At 46.5% G+C, this 24662-nt stretch overlaps 1 protein-coding gene and 1 non-coding gene across 2 annotated transcripts in view; both read left to right on the top strand.

Annotated features, from left to right (window-relative positions):
* Window positions 1-823: 823 nt before the first annotated feature.
* UGGT1 (UDP-glucose glycoprotein glucosyltransferase 1) overlaps window positions 824-24662 on the top strand; it is an 89285-nt gene continuing 65446 nt past the window's right edge. Inside the window, exons 1-6 of the mRNA XM_058664368.1 lie at window positions 824-1036; window positions 7513-7648; window positions 8756-8838; window positions 11441-11571; window positions 17725-17837; window positions 22925-23099. Coding sequence (XP_058520351.1) covers window positions 997-1036; window positions 7513-7648; window positions 8756-8838; window positions 11441-11571; window positions 17725-17837; window positions 22925-23099 — 678 coding nt within the window. The 5' untranslated portion in view covers window positions 824-996. The remainder of the gene's footprint in view (window positions 1037-7512; window positions 7649-8755; window positions 8839-11440; window positions 11572-17724; window positions 17838-22924; window positions 23100-24662) is intronic.
* LOC118757958 (small nucleolar RNA SNORA2/SNORA34 family) lies at window positions 16161-16298 on the top strand. Its single transcript, XR_004995459.2, has one exon. It is a non-coding gene; the product is annotated as a small nucleolar RNA SNORA2/SNORA34 family (small nucleolar RNA).

Raw genomic sequence — 24662 nt, forward strand, 5'->3', positions numbered from 1 at the left:
CTGCTTTTCACATCTGGTTTTTGGCTTTTTAATTCACTTTGACATAACTGCTTACAATAAGCTGTGTAAGGAGATATATCTGTTTGTTGGTGGATAAAATGATCTTCACAGGGCCCTGCATTGCAAAGATATTTAAGACAGTGAGGTATACTTCATGGACAAGGGATCCCAGCGAATCACCATCCATCATCTAATTTAAAATCTTCCTTGTGTTTTCTGGAACGGAAATATGAAATGATAATCTTCAAGATAAACTCTAGCAGGCTCAGAAATTCTCACTTGTCCTTTATTTTTCTTAAAAATTTATTTTTTGATATTTTTTATTGGAAATTCAGATATACAGAGAGGAGAGACAGACAGCATCTCTGGCCCAATGATTTACTTCCTAAGTGACTGCAACGGCTGGAGCTGAGCCGATCCGATCTGAAGCCAGGAGCCCAGAGACCCCTCGGGGTCTCCCACTTGCGTGCAGGGTCCCAAGGTTTTGGCCTGTCTTCCTCTGCCTTCCCAGGCCACAAGCAGGGAGCTGGATGAGAAGTGGAGCTGCCGGTGAAACTAGAACCAGTACCCCTATGGGATCCCAGCGCGTGCAAGGCAAGGACTTTGTGCGCCAGGCCCCCGCGTTGGGCCCACTTGTCCTTTATTGTACATCAGGGTTCCAAAGAGTGACCAAAGGCCGAGGTCTCCTGCCCAAGCCCCTGTCAGGTGCATCCCACCCAGGACCGCGCGGAGAGGTAGGAGGTGGGACCTCCCGGGAGAAGATGGCGCTGCGCGACGCTCTGGCCCCGTCAGTGGCGGTTCGGTGGCCGGAAGTCCTCCGACTGGCGCCGTGGAGGAAGCGGAAGGCGAGGGGCGGCCGGCGGCTGGCTGCAGCTCCGGCGAGTCCTGCTCCGAAGGCGAGCCGCGGGAAAGGCGCGTGTCGGCCGCTCACTGGCGGCAGAGCCGCGGCCGCCCCGCCCCGCCCTGGCGCTCCCAGGGCACGCAGCGCCGCCCGGGATGGGCAGCGAGGGGCTCGCCGTGGCGCGGCGGGTGACAGGTACGCCCGGGGCGGGCGTGGGGAGGCCGCGTGCACCGGGAGACGGCGCGGGGGGCGAGACGGGGCGCGCCCCGGTCACCTTGAGCGTGCACCTGACTGGGTCTCCCCTCGGGCGAGCGCCTCGGGGTGTGGAGCACCTCCGAATCCCGGTGCAGGGAGCCGAGGGTTAGCGCCCTCAGACCGGCTTAAGTGCAAGCAGTTTGCACAACCCTGGTTTGCAGATCGACCTGCCTTCTTTCCTTCTACCCCAAACTCCCTCCCCCGACTTATTTTATAGGTTGTACTTGCCCCCTGCACGGAATTGGGGTGATGGCAACGTGGCTTGTTGTTTTCGTTTCATTTGGGAGATCTGTGTTGGCCCCGCACGGGATGTTCCGGTTTCACTTTTGAGTTGTGGGACCTGCCGGGAGAATACCAACCCGCGCGGACCAGGGCGCTATTACCGCCCGTGCGTGGCGGTGGCTCTGCCGGCGTCTGCGGCTGATTTGTTGGCCGCTCCTCGCCAGCTTGGAGAAAGGAGCCTGTGTTGTTCATTGAAAATCTTGGGGTCTGAATCCTCGCTAGGTTGAATTTGTTTTGATGCACTTACCAAGTCAGGTTTTTCTTTATTTTGGTGCAACCTCATGCCCGCTTAACTTGTACATTTGCAAGCCTTTGAAGGCATTTCAGATGGCTGTTGGACACTTCCATAAACCCAGGGTGATTGTAGCCTTTTCATTGGGATTGGCTTATGATACCTTCAGCTGAAACTTCCTCTGAAAGGAGTCCGTGTTACACTTTCTACAGTAGCTTGGTGCCCTGAACAGGAAGGGAAAGCTGTTAACAGTTTTCTGTAGTCTTCTATGACTAGCTGGAGTTAGAATTATGTGACTCACAGCCCACACTGTGCTTAGAGGTGTAGGGGTGTGTGGTTGTAGGACTATGAGGTGAATTTCCCAAAAGCGTTTGCTAATGCCTTTTCCTCACCACGATCATACATGCAGAAACTTGGATGGCCAACATGCTTACCAAGGTGCAGATCACAAGCTGTTTTTTTCTTTTGAGAGCGAGTGTTGCCTACAGTCTTCAGTTTAAAAATGGGAGAAGAAATGGTTGGTGATGATCTGGGATTTTTATGCCCGTTTTCCAAAAGAGGCAAAGTATTTGACATACATACTTTTTATTGACATTTTGGATACCTTACTTTATTTTATTTTTGGATGCCTTGTTTTAGATCAAGTAGCAAAGAGATAAACATAACTGGTTCTCACTGAGAGCTGAAACATGAACTGAGGAGTTTTTTTTTTTTTTTAATTATTGTTTGAAAGAGAGAGAGACAGAGAGGTCTTCCATCTGCTGGTTCACTCCCTAAATGGCTGTAGTGACTGGAACTGGACCTGTTCAAAGCAAGGAGCCAGGAGCTGCTTCCAGGTCTCCCATGTGCATGCAGGGGTCTGAGTTCTTGAGCCATACCTCTGCTGCTTTCCCAGGATGTGTTAGCAGGGAGCTGGATCGGAAGTGGAACAGCCGGGACTTGAACTGACCCCCTTATGGGATGCTGGCGCCACAGGCGGAGGCGCAGTGTGCTATGCTGGGCACTTACCCTGGGAGTGTTTTCTGTTCAGTGAATATCCTGCAGCATTATGCGCATACTGTGTTCGTGGTTGTTTCTCAGACTAAAGGCAGGTGAGGTCAGAGCGCTGAAGGATGCATACAATAAGATCTCCAAAGGAAAGATCACTTCAGGGATATGGTCCTCTGTGGTTTCTGCACAACCTTGTCCTCTGAGACTCTGAGACTGCAGGGCAAGGAGGCAGAGCTGGTCTTGAACGTGCAGCATTGTCCTAGGCTTGAGTCTGATGGTGCTGGACCTATTGGTTTCCTCTTACCCAGTGCAGGGAGACCTCGGGGTTAGTCCCAAGTACCTAGGATTTTCATTCTGTCCTCTTAGCAGGCCTGACTTTTGGGTGATGAAACTAACTCTTGCTGCCACATTCTTTTTTTTTTTTTTTTTTTTCATGTTGTCTTTTCTTCACCCCTTGGTAAATAAAGCCCGTTTGTATTGTTTGGGATGCCTTCTCCGTTTCAGGTATCACACAGGGCATGGTGACCGTGACAGACAAAAGCCCTTATTCCTGAGCTCCCGTTCGGTCCCCATAGCTAATGTAAGGCTGGCTGGCCTGGGGTCTGGTATCAGGTCCACACCATTGGTTTCAAATTGAAACTGTTTCCTCTCTCAGCCTTTTGTGTTCTGAGGTCTTGGCCTGGAGATGGTCCTTGAACTTGCATTGAGCCTTACGAAAGAGCAGGTTGCTTTGCAGTGCGACTTCTTACCTCTTCTACAGGTGGAGAACCAGGGAGAGACAGCATGTCTTCTTGCTCTTTACAAAGAGGCACGTGTAAGTTCCAGGCATTGCTACACATCAGTTGCCTGATGGTGGAGATGTTGCTGCTTCATCCAGCTCTGCAGCATATCTAGAGAGAATCTGCTGGATGCCAGGCACTGTGCCACTCACCGGGGCGAGCAAAGCGGATGTAGTTACTGTGCTCAGGGACTTCAGTCCCCCGAGCTTTTCTGAGAAGGGTTCCATAACTTGGTACATGGAAAGCACCTGATGCCATGCTTAGCACAGACGCCTTGCTCAGTAAGTGCTGAGGTGTCCCAGGGGACTTCTGTTGTGCTGTGGGCTCTCACCACTCCCTGCATGGCTGGAGCTTGCACACTCAGGCCCTTTCAGGATAGGTTATTAACACAGCCAGTAGGGTGCTGCCTGGACACAGTTCCCATGTTCCCTGTCCAATTTAGAAACTCAGTGACTTTTGGGAAGGGTTTTCTTTTGTTCATCTTAAACATAGGGGAGATATATATACATATATTTCTGTGCATATATATATCTGTATATATATATTTATTTTGATGATCTTTACATAGTTGATTAGGGCTCAAAGGATCAAGGGCCACAGGAAAATGGGTAAGACCATTGTTTCCACATTCTCTTTTTTCCTTCCTGTATCTCTGGGAAGGGTTGAGACAAAAGGAAAAGCCACACCCAGCCTCCCAACAATTCCTGGGTCCCTGATGTAGGGCATGCTCCCAGGGCACTGCGCAAGTGTTTTTTTTTTTTTTTTTTTTAAAGATTTATTTCTTTTTATTGAGAAGGCAGATATACTGAGAGGAGGAGAAACAGAGAAAGATCTTCCATCCGATGATTCACTCTCCAAGTGACAGCAACGGCCGGTGCTGTGCTATTCTGAAGCCAGGAACTTCCTTCAGGTCTCCCACACGGGTGCAGGGTGCCAAGGCTTTGGGATGTCCTCGACTGCTTTCCCAGGCCACAAGCAGGGAGCTGGATGGGAAGTGGTGCTGCCGAGATTTAAACCAGCGCCCATATGGGATCCCTGCGTGTTCAAGGCGAGGACTTTAGCCTCTAGGCCAGGCCGCCGGACCTGCAAGTGGTTTTGATAGTTCAACAGTTCTGCATTACTGCCAGTCTCACCATTCCAAACCCAATGAAATCTCTCCTGAATCCACTGGCTGACACAGTCCGCCTTAGTGTCTCCACTTGCCCAGGGATGCATATATATTTTAAAGGCTTATTTTTGAGGCCATGTAATAGCGATGATATATCATTTAATAACTTAGAAGACAGTTTTTTCTTTTTCTCTCATTTTTAAAGAATTTATTTTTACGGGCCCGGTGCAGTAGCCTAGCGGCTAAAGTCCTCGCCTTGAACATACTGGGATCCCAAATGGGCACTGGTTCTAATCCCGGAAGCTCCACTTCCCATCGAGCTCCCTGCTTGTGGCCTGGGAAAGCAGTCGAGGATGGCCCAAAGCTTTGGGACCCTGCACCTGTGGGGGAGAGCTGGAATAAGTTCCTGGCTTCTGGCTTCGGATTGGCATAGCATCAGCCGTTGCGGCTCATTTGGGGAGTGAGTCTTCGGACGGAAGATCTTCCTCTCTGTCTCTCCTCCTCTCTGTATATTTGACTTTGTAATAAAAATAAATCTTAAAAAAAAAAAAGAATTTATCTTGAAAGGAGAGACAGAGTCTTTCATCCACTGATTCACTCTCCAGATGGCTTCAGAAGCCAGAACCAGGCCAGTCCGAAGTGAGGAGCTTCGAATGGATCTCGCACATGGGAATGAGGCCCAAGTACTTGAGCCATCCTTCACTGCTTTCCCCGGACTATCAGCAGGGAGCTGGATTGGAAGTAGAACTGCTGGGACTCATAAAGATGCCCCTATGAGATGTTGGCACCATAAGCAGAGGCTTAACTTACTATGCCACGGAGCACTGGCCCCTGAACTTTTAAAACTTAAAAGCTGTTTTGCCCCCCTGTTAGATGTAGCTTATTTTGCTTTTTGCCATTGTTCTCCAGGGATAGGAGGTTGGCACGTATACTTAGGATTTTTGTGTGTGTCCAAAGAGGATACTAGCCAGCTGCACGACATGGACTTCTGGTCCTTGGTGGAGGGTTCTGTGCCATCCTGAGGAGTGCTCTGAAGCAGGTGGCTCAGGGCTTCCCGCATGGTCGCCTCTGGGGGTTTCGTTCAAATGGGTAGAGCTTGAATGCTGACTCTTCAGATAGCTCAAGGGGAAGCCTCCTTAGACTTGCCTTAGGCAGCCTGCTGGTATGAAAAGTCTAATGGGGAAAGCCTGCCCCCGCTGTGCTTTCCGCAGGGTTCTTGCTGTTCTCAGAGAAGATATAGTTTTTTTTATAGGAAAGGCAGATTTGCACAGAGGAGAGACAGATCTGCCATCTGCTGGGTCACTCCCCAAGTGGTTGCAGTGCCCGGAGCTGAGTCAATGCAAAGGCAAGAGCCAGGAGCTTCTTCCAGGTCTCCCATGTGGATGCAGGGTCCTGGATCTTTGGGCCGTCTTCCACTGCCTTCCTAGGCCACAAGCAGGGAGCTGGATGGGAAGTGCATCAGCCAGAACACGAACCTGCACTCATATAGGATCTCAGTGTGTAAAAGGCAAGGATTCAGCCACTGAGTCATTGCACTGGGTTCTTTTTATTGTTTTAAATTAATGAACATCTTGAACTTACTTGAGAGAACACTCGCATCTGCAGGCTTACTCTTCCAAGGCCTACCGTGGCTGGGGCTGTGCCATGCTGAAGTTGGGAGCTAACAGTTTTATCCAGGTCTCCCATGTGGGTGGCAGGGACTCAATTAGTAAGCCATCTCTGCTGCCTTCGAGAGTCAGTAATAGTGGGAAGAAACATGAGCTGAGAGTCGTACTTCGGAATTCCGAAATGGGCCTTTTTCTGTGGTGTGTGAGTTGCAAGGCCAAATGGCCACTCCTCTGCAATGTATCTTAGAGCTAAATTTCAGACCTTATATCAGTTTTCTGGGGCTGCTGCAATAAAGTACCACAACTGGTTGACCTAGAACTTAAATTTACTACTTCCTGCCTGTGATGGCTGCAAGTCCTGAGGCAAGGTGTGGCAAGACTGTTCTTTCTGACGCCTTTAGTTGGGGATCATTGCCTCTTCGAACCTCTGGCAACCACAGACATTTCTTAGCTTAAAGTGTAATTTTTTTAAATTTTATTTTATTTATTGATTACATTGTATTATGTGATACAGTTTCGTTGGAACTGGGTTAAAATGTAATTTTAATGTCTGTATCAGTGTTCACCTGCTTGCTTCCCCACATGGTTATGTGCAAGCTGCTTTGCCACCAAGCGAGTTTGCTACTGCTTTGTAGTGTGGATACTGCTAGAAAGGAAGTAGTTCCTCTGTGGAAAACAGTGTAAATATGAGCTCTGTGTGCCTAGTTACCCGTGGGTCATTTAGCAGGCATCTGTAGTATCTAGATACTCAGTATGGTTGCAAAGGCTTATGAAAATGGAATTAAAAAATGTTTATTTTGGTGCAAAAAAGTTTTGAAATCTGTGTGACAGGTCTTCAAAAAGTGCTTAAGAAATATACATCAGGAAGAAAGCATGCATTTCAGAAATATTTTGCACTCAAACTTACCTTTTTTAAAAAAGATTTATTTATTTTTATTACAAAGTCAGATATACAGAGAGGAGGAGAGACAGAGAGGAGGATCTTCCGTCCAATGATTCACTCCCCAAGTGAGCCGCAACGGCTGCTGCTGTGCCGATTTGGAGCCAGGATCCAGGAACCTCCTCCAGGTCTCCCATGCAGGTGCGGGGTCCCAATGCATTGGGCCATCCTCAACTGCTTTCCCAGGGCACGAGCAGGGAGCTGGATGGGAAGTGGAGCTGCCGGTACTAGAACCAGTGCCCATATGGGATCCGGGGGCTTTCAAGGTGAGGACTTTAGCCGCTAGGCCACCCTGCCAGGCCTTCAAACTTATCTTTCAATCCCATTTTCCACAAACATTTTAAAATACTTTCTTAGTTCAAAGCATTTATTTCTGTAACTTTAATGTTATTTTGTGCCTCCGATTATTAAGACTGTTACTTTGTGTCTGCAAGTATTCAGGTTTGTAACATGACTTTGTTGCCAAACTCTGTTCCAGGGGCTTGCGGTAAAATGGGCCTTGTGCTTCTGCTCAGTGGACTGTGGCTGTTTTCATCAGTCAAGGCAGATTCAAAAGCCATCACCACCTCTCTGACCACGAAGTGGTCTTCCACGCCGTTGTTGTTAGAAGCCAGGTAAAAGGACTCATGGGGAGGTAGGGTACGTGGAAGCTGGCCTTGACTTGCGCAGGAGCCTGAATCTCCCATCCCTGGGGATTGCCTCCATTTTCTCAGCAGTGAGAGGCCAAAGCGAAAACAAAATCCAGGCCGGAAAGGGCTCCAACCACAACTCAGGACCTCCCTGCAGACACCAGCTGGATAAATGGGTTGAGCTCCACAAGTGTCAGTCTCCTCAGGGCGAGTTCTCCCAAGGTTGCTGTGGTGTCTGTGTAGGGGGAGGCACCGAGAAGCTTCCTGCGTTATGATAATGGGTGTTTTCAGAAACCTATTTTTAGAGAAGTCATGCATTCCCAGGAACTGTTTCTTACTTTTGCCGTGTTGCTGTGTCTAGCTGTGGAGTAGAGTGATTGTTAAGAAGTAACAGGGAAATCTTCCTTTGGCTAGGTAGGCTGAGACCCGCACCTGTAGCTCGCTTTCAGACAGTGAATGATCACCATGGAGAAGCTCATTGGCTTATGCAGATAATTCAGCTACACACATTGGCTGTTAGAGGTTTTAGACTATTGAATAAAGGAAATTTTATTTATTTATTTATTTATTTTGAAGATTTATTTATTTTTATTGGAAAGTCAGATATACAGAGAGGAGGAGAGACAGAGAAGATCTTTCATCCATCTGTGGATTCATTCCAAAGTGGCTACAATGACTGGAGCTGAGCTGATCCAAAGCCAGGAACCTCCTCTGGGTCTTCCACACAGGTGCACGGTCCCAAGGCTTTGGGCCATCCTCCACTGCTTTCCCAGGCCACAAGCAGGGAGCTGGATGGGAAGTGGAGCTGCCCGGGATTCGAACCGGTGTCCATATGGGATCCCAGCGCGTTGAAGGCGAACACTTTAGCCGCTAGGCCACATTGCTGGGCCCATGTTTAAGAAGTTTTTAAGAGCTTCTTACCACTAGCAAAATCTATGTATGCATCCTTGTGTGTAATTTGTATTAAAAGTTGAAGCTCAACCGGGGACATTGAGAAACTTCCCAACTCTTCTTTAATCTGTTTGGTACTGTAGTTCTTTTTGAATGGTTTTGTTAATTAATTTTTCCCCTGACATTTCTGTCTTTTCACAGTGAATTTTTAGCAGAAGAGAGTCCAGAGAAATTTTGGAATTTTGTAGAAGCCAGTCAAAATGTTGGATTATCAGATAATCACGGTAAAATTTGAAGCAAATGCTTTTTTGACTTTGGTATCTGGGAAGATATTAGAAGGCATTGGTCTCTTCTGGGATTTGTGGCATGACAATAATGAAAAGCAGTTTAGTTTTTAATGAGGGGGGTTGTGGTGGTAGCCAGGAAGAGCCAACATAGCCAAAGTAATTGTTTTTGAAGCATTGTATGATTGTGGTTGTGAGCAGTATGTTTAATTCTTTTCTTCTTTGTTTTTGTTCTTTGGGTGTTCTTTAATTAAAGTGCTTTGTGAATAGTTTGTGAAAGTACATTTCATTTTTAACGCATTTAGTACTAACTTGATAACCATCTGATTTGGTCTGTTTTCCCCCGTGTTGTAAACTAACTAAATGACTGATCCATTACCTGTTGATTGTTGTCGCCAAGTTAGTGTCTTCCAGATTGTTCTCCATTATTTCTGCCAGCCCCACACAGCTTGCGTATCAAGAAATCAGTCTAGGTCACCCATTTATAATTTCTCCTGTGATCTCACAGACGTTTGCTAACTTAGGAAAACTTAATATAGGATGTGAACATTAGGAGTCAACAATGACACTGATATGTTAAAATCTTTTGATATTACACCGACGAGTACAAGTTCTTATTGAAGAGAAAATACTTGAAAATTGTCTCTGCCATTAATTTTAACACAGTCATTAAAGTTTTTTTATTTCATTAACATTCTAATTTTAGAAAAATGTGCTGTTTTTTGAAAATCTGAATCTATTTTTTCCTTAATAAAGGCTTTGAAAAGCTATTGTTTTAGCTATGCAACTTAGAGTTATTAATTCATTTTGCTTTGAAAAAAATTTTTTTAAAGATTTATTCATTATTATTGCAAAGCAGATATACAGAGGGGAGGGGAGACAGAGAGGAAATTTTTCCACCTGATGATTCAATCCCTAAGTGGCCGCAATGGCTGGAGCTGAACCAATCCAAATCTAGAGGCCTAGAGCCCAGAGCCTTCTCCAGGTCTTCCAGGTGGGTGCAGGGTCCCAAGGCTTTGGACCATCCTCGACTGCTTTCCCAGGCCACAAGCAGGGAGCTGGATGGGAAGTGGAGCTGTCGGGATTAGAACTGGTGCCCATATGGGATCCCAGTGCATGCAAGGTGAGGACCTTAGCTGCTAGGCCACAGCGCCAAGACACTTGAAAAATTTCATAGGACAGATTTGTCTGGGCTTTACAATGAAATTTGAAATGTGACATTTAAAATGAAATATGTTAAGTATAATTGATCTGTGTCCTGCGTTAAAGTTATGGGAGTATGAATTTTTAGAAGTGATGGGGCCCGGCACCATGGCCTAGCGGCTTAAGTCTTCGCTTTGAATGCACCGGGATCCCATACGGGTGCCGGTTCTAATCCCGGCAGCTTCGCTTCCCATCCAGCTCCCTGCTTGTGCCTGGGAAAGTAGTCAAGGACGGCCTAAAGCATTGGGACCCTGCATCCGCATGGGAAACCTGGAATAAGTTCCTGGCTCCTGGCTTCGAATTGTCTCAGCTCTGGCCGTTGCGGTCACTTGGGGAGTGAATCATAGGACAGAAGAACTTCCTCTCTGTCTCTTCTCCTCTGTATATCTGACTTTGCAATAAAAATAAATAAATCTTTAAAAAAATTTTTAGAAGTGATTATAAGTTATTTAAATGTTTACTTTTTAGAAATATTATTCATATTCAAACAACCCAAAATTGACACTGTTAACCTTCTGCAACTCAAGGTGTGAAAATATGAAAATTAAAGGGTAAAATTTATTTTTTTGCAAAAATTGTTGAAATCCATGTATATAAACTGTCTTCAAAATTTTTATGAAAAAAGGTATTATGAATAAACTACATATAGATTTAAACTTTTTTTTTGAGAATTTATTTTTATTGCAAAGTCAGATATACAGAGAGAAGGAGAGATAGAGAGGAAGATCTTCCATTTGCTGATTCACTGCTCAAGTAGCCGCAATGGCCGGAGCTGAGCCGATCTGAAGCCAGGAGCTAGGAGCTTCTTGCAGGTCTTCCACACGGGTCCGGGGTCCCAAACCAATTGCTTTCCCAGGCCAGAAGCAGGGAGCTGGAAGGGAAGTAGAGCAAGTGGGACATATAGAATCCTGAGTGTGCAAACTAAAGACTTTAGCCACTAGGCTACTGGGCTGGGCCCTTACAAATTTTTTCGCACCAAAATAAATTTACCTTACAATTCCGTTATCCCACATGTAGAAGGTGCCAAAATCAGTCAGTCAGGATCTCTGTGTATGGGACAGGCCAGAGACTAGCTGGAGGGGTCGGTGGATAGTTCGTCAGTCATTTAGTAAAAAGTGTGAGAAGTGGAAAAGGTAGAATAGTGGATTTTACAGCTGACTCCTTCTGGACAGAGGAGGAAGAAGTGAATGCATCCAGGTAAGGTGAGCCTGGCCGTCTCGGGGAAGGCACGGTTTGAACAGGGGGAAGAAAAGCAGGAGTCTACGAGAGTGCATTCTGTGAATACAGCAGTTCAGGTGACCGTGCTGCTCGAGTGCGGCCGTCACTTACCTTGGTGACACACAGTCTGTCTTCCTGGATGAGACAGGCCCACTTACCTTGTGAATTTCTTCTTTAACAGCTACTGATTATTCCTATTATCAGGCAGTATTGGAAGCTGCATTTCGGTTTCTGTCACCTCTTCAGCAGAATTTGTTGAAATTTTGCCTGTCTCTGCGTTCTTACTCGTCTACAATCCAAGCCTTCCAACAGGTAAGTCCAACGTCCAACGTGCCTGCAGGCTTTTGTGGGGAGTGTGACATCACGATGGGTTAGATTGTAGCAGTCCTGGGGTAGAATTACAGAGCTGTAACTTTGTGGCCCGGAATTTTTTTAGGACTTAAGATTTGTCTTAAAAATCGTAAGCAAAACCGATGTTAAAGCCTACAAGTCACAGAATTGTAAACATGTGTAATTTGCACATATTTTCATCTAAGAGAGGAAGAATATCCACACAAAGAGGACAAGTGGAGTTTATGCAGCAGAGTGTGGGACAGAGAATTTTGGCAAGCCAGTGAACCTCAATCTGGTCATGAGCTATAGATGTAAAAGTAGATGACACAGGAAATGCACCAGGGAGGAGCGCGAGGCAGCACTGCAGAGGTGCAGGCCTGTAGGGCAGTGATCTGGACGCTTACAGAAGGAACAGCCCCGTGACTTGGCCCAGATGGGAGTAACATTTGTCCATGTCTTCTCTCTCTCAGCTTCTGGTAGAGTTCCCTGCTGTAAGTTTTTTCATGTTATTGCCTAAGAGAACATCACTACAAAGTGGTTTCGTCTTGCCCAGTTCTAGAAAATTAATCGTTGTCCATTAGTCCTAGTTTGCAAGTCTTCTTTCCATCTCTTTTTCTTTGTGTGACTTGGAGCATTTGCGCTGTAGATATTTTCACCATCTGTGTTTTGTTAATCACATAATCTTCAACTTATTCCTCCTTGTTTTTGTCGTTTTGGTTAAAAAATGTTTCATTTACTTGCTTGAAAAAATACGTAGAGGGCCCAGTGCGGTAGCGTAGTGGTTAAAGTCCTTGCCTTGAATGCACCGGGATCCCATATGTGTGCTGGTTCTAATCCCGGCAGCTCCACTTCCCATCCAGCTCCCTCCTTGTGGCCTGGGAAAGCAGTCAAGGATGGCCCAAAGTTTTGGGACCCTGCACCCGCGTGGGAGTCCCGGAAGAGCTCCTGGCTCCTGGTTTCGGATCGGCTCAGCTCCAGCCATTGTGGCCACTGCAGGCGGAGGCTTAACCCTAGTCAGGTTTTCTTTTGTTAAGATGACTGGTTTGCTTTACTCATCTGCTCAGTAGTCTCAGTAGTAATATGCTCAGTAGTAATATGTCACCCCTTACATTCACTGGAAACTGTTCAAATCTTTTGGCAGCTTAGTGATCCCACTCATTTCTGCCTCTGAAAAAGATGACTATATTCTACCTGAAAATAGCACAGAAGTTTCTGTGACCCTAACTTCCCTTTTGCCATTCTTTTGTCTAGAGGTCATTCAGGTCTTAATTGCTCATTTCCAGTGCTTCTACACAGTGTCCTCTGCTGGCTTTCCTGATGCGTACCCGCCCCCTGAAGACTTCAGGAAGGGGGCCCGGGAAGAATACTGCCATTCCTTTTGTAATTGTGATGTCAGAGTTCTGGTGTGAACTCTGTACGTGCAAAGTCTAGATGCAAAATCTTGGTTCCTGTTTTCTTTCCTTGCCTATATTAAGCACAGACCGTTGTCTTTCAGCATAAGGTTGCTTTCCAGAAACCACTGATGATACCCTTCAAGGTCTGTTGCTCTTTTTACCCATAGACGACACGGAACTTGCTTTGAAGCCATAATGTATCAGATTACGGTTTGATGCTGATAGCTCTGTGCCAGTATGCTCAGGTGGGCAGTGTATCCTTTTAGTGAAGTGCTTTCAGGGCAACCTTGGGTCGGAGGCTCACACCCAGCTAGGAAGGCCCATGGCCCATGTCACAGTGCCGGGTTTGAACCTCCAGTTCCAATGTCCTGCTGGAGTATTCTTTGGCACGCAGAAGATCGTTGCAACCCATACCTGAGATCTTTTTTTTTTTTATTTTTAAAAATAATCTACTTAGTTGATTTGGGTACAAAGGGTCAAGGGCTACAGGAAAGTGGGTAATACCATTGTTTCCATACTAATATCATCATTCTCCCCCCCCCCCCCGCCCGTATCTGGGGTCAGGGGAGAAACAAAGGGAAAAGCCACCCCCAGCCTCCGACCCATCCGAGGTCCTCGATGTGAGGCACGCTCCAAGGGTCCTCCTGCTCAAGTGGCTTTGATAGTTCAACAGGTCTGAATTGTTGCCAGTCTTACCGTTCTAAGCATGATGAAATCTATTAAGAATCCACTGGCTGACATAATCTCTTCATGGTTGGGGTTCTGAGATCAGCAGTTCAGTTGGAGGTATCCCCAAAGAAACTTTGTCTGAGGTGATCCCAGACCTGACACTTTTTCTTTTTTTTTTACTTTTTTTATTGTATTTTTGACAATCTTTAATTTATTATTATTTTTTTTTTATAATCCATTTTATTGTATTGTTGTTGACAATCTTTACATAGTTAACTATAGTAACCCAAGAGGGAGAAGCCCACTGTTTCCCTCTCAGGTCTCTCCCAATCCTGGATTATGCACTCTCCAGGTGGTTCTGTGGTTTGACTTGACAGAATTAGCTCCCTGTGCCAGCTTCTGCCAGCTGATGCTGCGGCTAAGCCCAACCAACCCTCACCCACTCTAATTTTGTTTGCACCAGTAGGAACAATCAGCCCAGCCTGGCTTTTCCCTGATCTAGTCCACATGAGGCCCACAGGTGTTGTAGCCTTGCTTAGTCTGGTCTGCCCCCATCCCAGCTCATGCTCTCCAGTGGGAGTAGCTGTCCAGCAAGTGCACCACCCCCGTTATTCTCCCTGTCGGCTCTGCCCCCCTCCCTTCCTGGTTCTCATGCGTGCTAGTTGGGTGCTGCGGCCACATCTGGCACAGGCAACCTCACCTTGGCATTCTGTAAAGTGTACTGGTTTTTGTCGCGACTGAACCTGGGTTGACCCACACTCTATTCTGGTGCTTGGATTTGGCAGTGGATGATGTGAACTGATTCAGCCTTGTCTGCCCCCAACCCATGCCAAACGTATGCCAGTGGGAAACTTTCCCTGGCCTGTTCTGGGCTGTTTCCTATCATGCTTTTTGCAGACCTGATTCTTGTGTGTGCTTGCCAGTGCAGGGTCCGGCACTATCCATTGCCCCAATCAGCTGCTGCATATGCTGGTGGTTGCAATTGCTGGGTCAGTTCTGTTTCCAGCCCTGTTTTCCACACGAACCGATGGGTGTTGTAGTCCAGCCCAATCCTGCTGCGTTCATACTCAGCCTTCACGGAAACCATTGGGAGCTGTAGCCTGGTCGAGGCGACTCCCCATAGCCCCCACCAAGCCTGCCCCCTACCCTGGTTCACATGCTAGTCTGTGTTCAGTCTGTCCCACCCACATGTGAGATCTTGATGGAGCACTGGTCTTCTGGTGGTTTGGTCTAACTTTGGCATTGTGAGCACTTTGGGATGTGAACTAGCAGATGGAAGATCTTTCTCGCAGCATCTGTTTTCTCTTTCACTGTCTTCGTCTCTGCTTTTCAAATACAATGAAGAATATAAACACCGTGAAATCATCTCTTGTTTCATGTTAGTTGTTAGTGTGTTTCCTTGTTTCTGAGCTTCTCTGATTCTGACTAGGTAATCTTTTATGTTATATCATCTCTTTAATGCCTTACAACTTGTTTGTTACATTTTTATCTGTCTTCTGGCTGTACAGGATCTCATTGGCTATGATTACACTGCTCAGTATGGTAGGTACGGGCCTTAAAAGGCTATTTAAATAGAAATTAACTAAGATTAGTTGAAGTAAAAATCTATCTCTTGGGGCCCGACGCAGTGGCGTAATGGTTAGGGTCCTTGCCTTGAATGTGCCAGGATCCCATATGAGCACTGATTCTAGTTCTGGCAGCTCTGCTTCCCATCCAGCTCCCTGTTTCTGGCCTGGGAAAGCAGTCGAGGACGGCCCAAAGTCTTCAGACCCTGCACCCATGTGGGAGACCTGGAAAGAAGTTCCTGGCTCTGCCTTGGATTGGCGCAGCACCGGCCGTTGCGGCTCACTTGGGGCTTGAATCTTCGGATGGAAGATCTTTCTCTTTCTCCTTCTTTCTGTACATCTGACTTTCCAATGAAATAAACAAATCTTAAAAAAAAAAAAAAGCTACCTCTTCAGTGTTACTAGCCTGTTGCCCAGTGCTTAGCTGCCAGGTGAGGGTTTGCAGCACTGCAGTCAACTCTCTTGCCTAAGTACTGGTCTGCTCCTTGTCTTGTTGTAGGTGTTACAGGATTTAGCATAGAGACTTGTGCATGTATTGATGTGAAGTTAGCTTTCCTTATATTTTAGAAGTATAGTGTCAAGAAAATAAGGTGGTTTACAAATTGCGAGTTGCTTACAGTTTCATTTGGACCTTATCTTCTGTTTGTCTCTCTGTCCTATTCAAGTTTTAGCTTGCTCTCAGCAGGTGGCTTCCCGGGTGTTTTGAGAGGTCAGAGTGCCGAACTCCCCCATCCCCGGTGAATTTTACTTGGGTGCCCCGTGTTCAGCTGATTCTGGTGTGAGCAGAGCTCGATGGCCGCCACACTTCTCAGCTCCTGTTGCTTGGGGTTTTTCCTCCTCAGGGTTGCCTGTGCTGTCTGCTGCATCCCTGGCTGCCTCGTTAGTGTGTTGTATGTCGGGGCTTCCTTTTCAACCAGCCTTATCAGAAATGCCATCTGTGTCGGCCCTGAATCAAGACCAGCAGTGTGCTGAAGCTGTTGGTTTCAAGCAGGAGCCTAAAGAAATGTCTTTCTATGGTCTGTTGGCCATTTTAAAACTTTGGAACATGTAATGGCCAATTCATTGGAAAGAAACACCAGAATACGAGGTTTGGGGTTTTGCTCTCCAGCTGCTGTTTTTGTAGGGGAACTGGGGAGGTTGGAAAACTATGCTGCCAGTTGTCATCATCATGGAGTTCTATTTTTTAAAAGGAAGTGTAATGATGATATATTTAAAAATACCTTTTAATACTACACACTTAAACATTACACATGATAAAAAGTTGTTTGGGATTTGTTTCAAAGTGTTCCCACGACGTATGATGGGAAGATAAATAGGGTGGTCCATGGTTGATAATTATTGTACTGTGTGATGGATTCACTTGGTTCATTGTACAATTGCTTTTTAAGGTTTGTACTTTTCTGAAGCAATTTACCAAAAAATATGCAGACTGTCATAGAAAGTATTTAATGTCAAATATGTAGCAGACTTCCCAGTTCTTGCTATCTTTTAATTTTTTATATCTTGTATGTGCAAAAGAAATAACATCTTGCTTTTGATAAGTTTATAAATAATAGCAGTGCACACAGATAAACTTGTCTTTGTGTCCTTTACTTATATTTTGCTTGACTTTCTCAAAATGCCTCTGATTAACATTACAAACTGACTTGTCCCTTTAGGTCTTGATGTGAATGAACAAGTAACTCCACAAATAAACGGACATCCTATTCAGCCTTCTCCTCGAATATCTTACGTGCAGCTTTGATCGTTTTACTTTGTTGTCTATATATTTTTGTGCTTTTTGACTTTTTAAAGAAAGCTTTATTTATTTTTATTGGAAAAGCAGATTTACAAAGAGAGGGAGAGACAAAGAGAAAGAAAGGTCTTCCATTTGCTGATTCACTTCCCAAATGGCTGCATCGGTCAGAGCCGAGCTGATACACAGCCAGGAGCTTCTTTTGAGTCTCCCATGCCGGTGCAGGGTCCCAAGGCTTTGGGCCGTCCTTATCTGCTTTCCCAGGCCACAAGTAGGGAGCTGGAAGGGAAGTGGAGCTGCCGGGATTAGAACCAGTGCCCATACGGGATTCCGGTGGTTGAAAGGCAAGGATTTAGCCACTGAGCCATCAAGCCGGTCCCTGCTTGGTTCGTTTTTTAGATTCTATTATGTATTGCCATTTCGGTGAGGGTTTTCAAGTTAATTTTCCTTTTTTGATAAAGTTGAACACTGCTATACTTTGGAACTTCGAATTGGCATTTGTAAGCTTGGTTTTCCATGAAGTGTGGCCTTTATACTCTGGACTTCTTTTTTGGTTTTCTTAATTCGAATTTGGCTGAAACATTCCATTTATGGCATTACTGTTAGCTCCTGGCTGACGGCAGTTCCGAGTGAGGTTAACAGAAAGAATTGCCTGAATGTTGGGTAGCTGTTCATGTTTGTCTGCATTGCTGGTATTTGATTATATTCTAATCACCTGTTTAGAATGTGCATGTCCTTATCTACCCTTTGGTTGTGTCGTGTGTGACAGATAGCGGCTGACGAGCTCCCGTCAGAAGGCTGTAGCTCCTTTTTCTCAGTGCACGGAGAGAAGACGTGTGATTTCGATGCCGTTGAGACTCTCCTGCGGACAGCGTCTGAAAGGTAGGTTGCACGTGTATTTAAGCATCATGCTTGTTCTTTTTTTTTTTTTTTTCTTAAATTTATTTATTTTTTATCCATTTTATTGTATTGTTGTTGACAATCTTTACATAGTTAACTATAGTTGAAGGAAAATCAAGAAAGAGAAGAAAAAAAAAAAAAAGGTTCAGGGGGATAGGGAGGTAGGCAATGCTATTATGTCCATATTGTTTCCATCATGTATCTGAGGTAAAGGGGGACATTGAGGGAGAAGCCCCACCCGGTTTCCCGCCCACCCCAAGTCCCGGATGTGGGGCATGCTCTGAGATATGTGCTCAAGTGGAGTTAATAGTTCTCCAGTTATGAGTCACTGCCAGTTTCGCTCGATGAGGTGGTCCACTGATTGATATGGTCCATCATGAAGTCTCCATTTGTCCCATATTTCGCTGCCAACATGTAGCTGAGATGAATGATTGTCCTATTCTGTCTTCTGTCTTTTCTTGGTTAGAATTCTGAGTCCAGCAGTTCAAGTGGGGAGATCTCCAAAGATACTTTGAGGTATTCCCAGATTAGTTTCTTGTGTGTTCTAGCAAGCACAGGGCCCGGCACAGTCCATCACCCTGATCAGCTGGTGGTTGCAATTGCTGAGTTGGTTCTGTTTTCAGTCCCGAGTTGCACTGGAACCAATGGGTGTTGCAGTCCAGTCTGGTTCGGCCCTTACATCAACCAGTGGGAGCTGTAGTCTAGTTGGGGCGACCCACAATAACCCCCACCAGACCGCCCCCTACCCTGGTTTGCCAGTATGTGTAGCAGAAGACCAATTTGTCCCCCATCCCATTTGGCTCTGGTACTTGTCAATGGGTATTAAAGCTTAGTTTTATCTAACCAACTCAACCATCCAGCCCTCACAGATATTGTTGAGTACCCCTCTATCTAGCCATCCCAGCCCCCGTCCTAGTTTTCATGCCCTCCCACGGGAATAGTGACCCAAGAAGGGGGAACCCACTTTTTCCCTCCCAGGTCTCTCAGTCCCGGTTTATGCACTCTTCGGGTGGTCCTGTGATTTGACTCGACAGAATTAGTCCCCAGTGCCAGCTTCTGCCAGCTGATGCTGTGGCCTTGATCTAGTCCACATGCAGCGCACAGGTGTTGTAGCCTTGCTTAGTCGTGTCTGTCTCTATCCCAGCCCACGCTCTCCAGTGGGAGTGGTTGTCCAGCGAGGGGACCAGCCCCTTAACCCCCCCGCCAGCTCTGCCCCTCCCTTCCTGGATCTCACGTGTGCTGGATGGGTGCTGCATTCATATCCAGTACAGGCAACCACGCCCTGGCGTTCCATAATGTGTACTGGTTTTGTCGCAACCAAACCCGGCCCATTCCACACTCTGTTCTGGTGATCGGATTTGCCAGAGGATGACATGAACTGATTCAGCCTGGTCTGCTCCTGACCCATGCCAAATGCCTGCCAGTGGGAAACTTTCCATGGCCTGTTCTGGGCTGTTTCCTATCATGCTTCTCGCGCTTACCTGCAGGGACTGTGTCCTGCCAGAGGAGTTGCCCAGGCTCCTCCATCAGAACCCCCCCCCAATGCCAGATTTTGCGCTTGCCAGGGGGTTCTTGAGCCAACCCTACTCAGTTCACCTCCTGTCCTAGCAGGAACAGTGGCTTTTCCTGGCTGGCTTTCACCCCATTCTGACTCTTGTTGTTGGATGTTTCAGCCCAGCCATGGCTCGTCCATACCCACATACAGCTCACACATGGCTCAGAAGGGGATTGAGACCCAGCCTAGTCAGTCCCACATCTACCCTGTTTCTCCATAACACCAGATGGTGCTGGGATCTGAACCGGCCTGGTGCATCCAATCCTAGCCCACACTAGTGCCTCGGGTGACTGCAACTGTTTCCTAGATAGAACGCAGCCCCCATTCCAGCACATACACCCCTTGGTGGGAACCTCAACCCAGCTGTGGCATCCCAGATTGGGACCGTTCCTAGCCGTAAATCATGCACCTGCACGTGGTTGCTCCGAGGACCATTAGGTGCCAGCCTGCTAGACAAGCCGGAGCTTATCTTTTACTTGATAGGTGTTCAAAGCTCAGCATTGTTAAGGGATTGGAAGTTCTTCAAAGGAAGAGTTACTGGCATTGGGAATCTTTAGGATTGACTCAGATCCCAGAAACAGTGGGGTCACTCTAGAGCTATCTCAGCAGCGATTCAGACGTCCAATACCCCAGAGCTCCCCGGCCGGGCGGCCAGCAGGCACAGCCTGGTGCCAAATGGCGCACTGGCCGCCCGGGCCCAGCCCGCCATGAGCCATGGGCACATGGCGGACTGGGTTCGGGATCCGAGCTAGACGTCCTCTCCCACAGCCCTCGGCTCGCCTCTGGCAGCCGGAGGTGTAATCCTGCAGGCCCAAGGTTGCGCCCCTCCCCAATCCCGTTCACCACCCAATGAGGGTGGTGGGTGGGTCCCGGACATGCCCAGTCACGGAGGCCTCCCCCCTCGGCGTACTCACCCCAGAAGGAAGCAGGCCCCGCACCCAGGCGTGTCTGGGCCCAGCCCGCCATGAGCCATGGGCACATGGCGGACTGGGTTCGGGATCCAAGCTAGACGTCCTCTCCCACAGCCCTCGGCTCGCCTCTCCATCATGCTTGTTCTTACGCCTGCCGTGTTAACTCCGCCTTCTCCTTTTGCTTGTGTATCTTGTCACTGTGGGTGTAATGGATAGATTTGAATCTCAGTTCCATCACGTGGAATGTTTCTTTTCTCATCTCACTTCAGAGTGGAGATGATAGGAACAGGTAATATGATGGGTTATTGTCTGGTAACGACTATCTGAGATCAGATCTCACAGGCCTGTCGTTAGCTTTTGAGGAAATGCTGCGTGTATTGAGGCCAGTGCCTGTAGTGATGATATTAATTGCAATGATCTCTCAGAATATTATTAGCTTCAGACAAGAGATCATTCAAACAATAATGCAAGCCTCATTTGGGTATTAAATTGTTAATTAACATGCCAAAATATTCCTAAATGCAGAGTTCCCGTAGTGGAGAGCTGAGATGGGCCTCGCTGTGCTGTGCTGTGCTGTGTGCTGCAGCAGCAAGCCATCCTCACCTGCTCTGACACCCTTAGCAGTGTGCTTACCATCTGTTGCGTGAGTTTGATGGCTTTGTAGATGGCACAGGTCTGGAGTGAGCTTGTGTGCCTGGCATTAGTGCTTCTGACCTAGGATGAGACCAGAAATGCACTGTCTGTTTTAGTCATCTCAGGCTCAGGGTGTGGACACTGGTAAAGGGGCCGTCTCTTGGGGCAGACAAAAGCAATGGCGTTGTAATCCTTCACAAAAAGCATCGGCTAATGTGTTAGCGTAATAATGCAGGCCTTTCTGAAGAATGGTATCATGTCGTCTTCTGAGAGGTGGTACCTACTTTTAAATCTTTCCTACAGTTTTAAATTTATGAACGTAGGTAGGTTTATTTGTACAGTAGACATCTTTTCACTTCGTGCAAATAGGTGTATCTCATTAGCTTTAGCAGATGTATAATGTATGTAAGCGTGTCTTGTGTTTTAGTTTTAACTGATGGTTTTTTAAGGTTTCTTTTCTCTCTTTTTTTTTTTGCTATTGTAATGTCTGCTGTGTGTGTCTTTACTTTCTGTTGAATATTATAGTAGAGATTAGTAGGTCGTAAAGTCTGTGACTTCATATCTTGAGAATAATTAAACCTCAAGACTTTTTTTTGAGATGTTTTAAAAGTTGCTAGGGGGCCCAGTGCAGTAACCTAGCGGTGCATGCACCAGGATCCCATATAGGCACCAGTTTGTGTCCCTTCAGCCCCACTTCCCATCCAGCTCCCTGCTGGTGTCCTGGGAAAGCAGTGCAGGACAGCCCAAAGCTTTGGTATCCTGACACCTGTGTGGTAGTGGTTCCTGGCTCCTGGCTTTGAATCAGCGCAGTTCCTGCTGTTGTGGCCATTTGGGGAGTGAATCATTGGATGGAAGATTCTTCCATTTTTCCTCTCTGTCTTTCCTCCTCTCTGTATATCTGACTTAGCAATAAAAATAAATACATCTTTTTATTTTTTTATTTTTTTTAAAGATTTATTCATCTTATTACAGCCAGATATACACAGAGGAGGAGAGACAGAGAGGAAGATCTTCCGTCCAATGATTCACTCCCCAAGTGAGCGCAACGACTGATGCTATGCCAATCCAAAGCCGGGAACCTGGAACCTCTTCTGGGTCTCCCACACGGGTGCAGGGTCCCAGTGCATTGGGTCGTCCTCAACTGCTTTCCCAGACCACAAGCAGGGAGCTGGATGGGAAGTGGAGCTTCCGGGATTAGAACCGGCGACCATATGGGATCCCGGGGCTTTGAAGGCGAGGACTTTAGCCGCTAGGGCACCGTGCCGGGCCCAAATACATCTTTTTAAAAAAAGTTGTTAAGAACCTTGAATGTGAAGTCCATTAATAGAAAAACATGTTAGTTAAAATGTGAAGAGAAAGGAGACCTAAGTTTAATTGGCAAGTTACTAATTTAAAGTTATCCATCATCTGCTTTTATTTGTTTATTTTAGTTATTTATTTTACTATTTGTACTTAATATTTTCCAATGAAAGAATAACCACATTGCATTTATAAGGGAGAAAATAAATAAACTGAACTTGTCTTACTTCAGTTGGGTCTGTATTCTCTCTTTGGCTTTTTTTCTCTCCAATAATTGGTAACAATGACTAATAGAAGTTTACTTTATGCTTGTTACATGTATTTGATTTGTTTAATATATCTTTTAAAAATTATGAACAGATAAAGGGTTTCAAAAAGTTGGTGGAAAAGTGGGAGGAAAGATTGAATATTGTGGTGCCAAAGAGTATGTAGTTCCCGTGAGCTTTTTACGAATAGTCTTTCCACGAAGTTTTTGAAGCTCCTGTGTGAAACTAAGAGTTATTGTTGTTTTTAGTAAGTACATCCTACCTAACACTGTGATACTTTTGATGTTAAACTGCCTATAATCTTTACTTAAATTACCATAATAGTGGTTTTTATATTTTGTACAATTTTCATTAAGTTTATTTTTTTTTTTTTACGATTTTAATCTTGTCGTATTTACTTTCCAGGCCCAAACCTTTTTTGTTCAAAGGAGATCACAGATATCCCTCAACTAATCCTGAGAGCCCTGTGGTGATTTTCTACGCTGAGATTGGCTCTGAGGAATTTTTTAATTTCCACCACCAGCTTATATCAAAAAGTGATGCAGGCAAAATCAACTATGTGTTGAGACATTATGTATCTGTAAGTATTGACTGACTTTGCAACTGTTTTCATTTTTCCATTTTTAAATTATATTTTTGACAATCTTTACATAGTTAATTAGGGTAAAAAGGTTCAAGGGCTATAGGAAAGTGGGTAAGACTGTTCTTTCCATATTGTTTTCTTCATGTATCTGAGGTAAAGGGGGATATTAAGGGAGAAGCCTCACTCAGTTTCCCACCCACCCCAGGTCCCTGATGTGGGGCATGCTCTGAGATCCTTGCTCAAGTGGTTTTGATAATTCACCGGTTATGAATTGCTGCCAATCTCGCCACTCCAAGCACGATGAGGTTATTGAAGAATCCACTGATTGACATAATCCATCATAGAGTCTCCGTTTGCCCAACTTTTCACTACCAATATATAGCTGAGGTGGTTGATTGACTTGTTCTGTCATGTGTATTTTTTTTTTTTAAAGATTTTTTATTATTATTGGAAAGCCGGATATACAGAGAGGAGGAGAGACAGAAAGGAAGATCTTCCGTCCGATGATTCACTCCCCAAGTGAGCGCAACGGCCGGTGCGCCAATCCGAAGCCGGGAACCTGGAACCTCTTCCGGGTCTCCCACGAGGGTGCAGGGTCCCAAAGCATTGGGCCATCCTCGACTGCCTTCCCAGGCCACAAGCAGGGAGCTGGATGGGAAGCGGAGCTGCTGGGACCAGAACCGGCGCCACATGGAATCCCGGGGCCCTCAAGGCGAGGACCTCAGCCGCTAGGCCACGCCACCGGGCCCTGTCATGTGTATTTTCCTGGTTAGGGTTCTGAGTCCGGCTGTTCAACTGGGGAGATCCCCAAAGAAACTTTGTCTGAGGTGTCGCCAGAGCAGATTCTTGTATGTACTAGCAAGTTCCGGGCCTGGCACAGTCCATTGCCCCTATCAGCTAGTTGTTGCAATAGCTGGGTTGGTTCTGTTTCCAGCGCTGTCTTCCACTGGAAGCAATGGGTGTTGCAGTCCAGCCTGGCTCTGCCCAGCACACACTCGGCCCTCATGCAAACCAGTGGGAGCTTCAGCCTAGTTGGAGCGACCCACAACAATCCCCAACAGGCCTCCTATCCTGGTTTTCCAGTATGTGCAGCAGACTAGTCCAGTCTGTCCCATATCCCATTTGGCTCTCATACATGTCAATGAGTATTGAAGCCTAGTTGCATCTAACCAGCTCAACTATCCAGTATCATGGATCTTGTTGAGTGCCTCTCTGTCTAGCCACCCCAGCCCCTGTCCTAGTTTCCGTGCCCTCCCGTGGGAGTGGTAACCCAAGAGGGAGGAGCCCACTGTTTCCCTCTCAGGTCTCTCCCAATCCTGGATTATGCACTCTCCAGGTGGTTCTGTGGTTTGACTTGACAGAATTAGCTCCCTGTGCCAGCTTCTGCCAGCTGATGCTGCGGCTAAGCCCAACCAACCCTCACCCACTCTAATTTTGTTTGCACCAGTAGGAACAATCAGCCCAGCCTGGCTTTTCCCTGATCTAGTCCACATGAGGCCCACAGGTGTTGTAGCCCTGCTTAGTCTGGTCTGCCCCCATCCCAGCTCATGCTTTCCAATG

The sequence above is a fragment of the Ochotona princeps genome, chromosome 5, assembly GCF_030435755.1.
Source record: "Ochotona princeps isolate mOchPri1 chromosome 5, mOchPri1.hap1, whole genome shotgun sequence".
NCBI lineage: Eukaryota > Metazoa > Chordata > Mammalia > Lagomorpha > Ochotonidae > Ochotona > Ochotona princeps.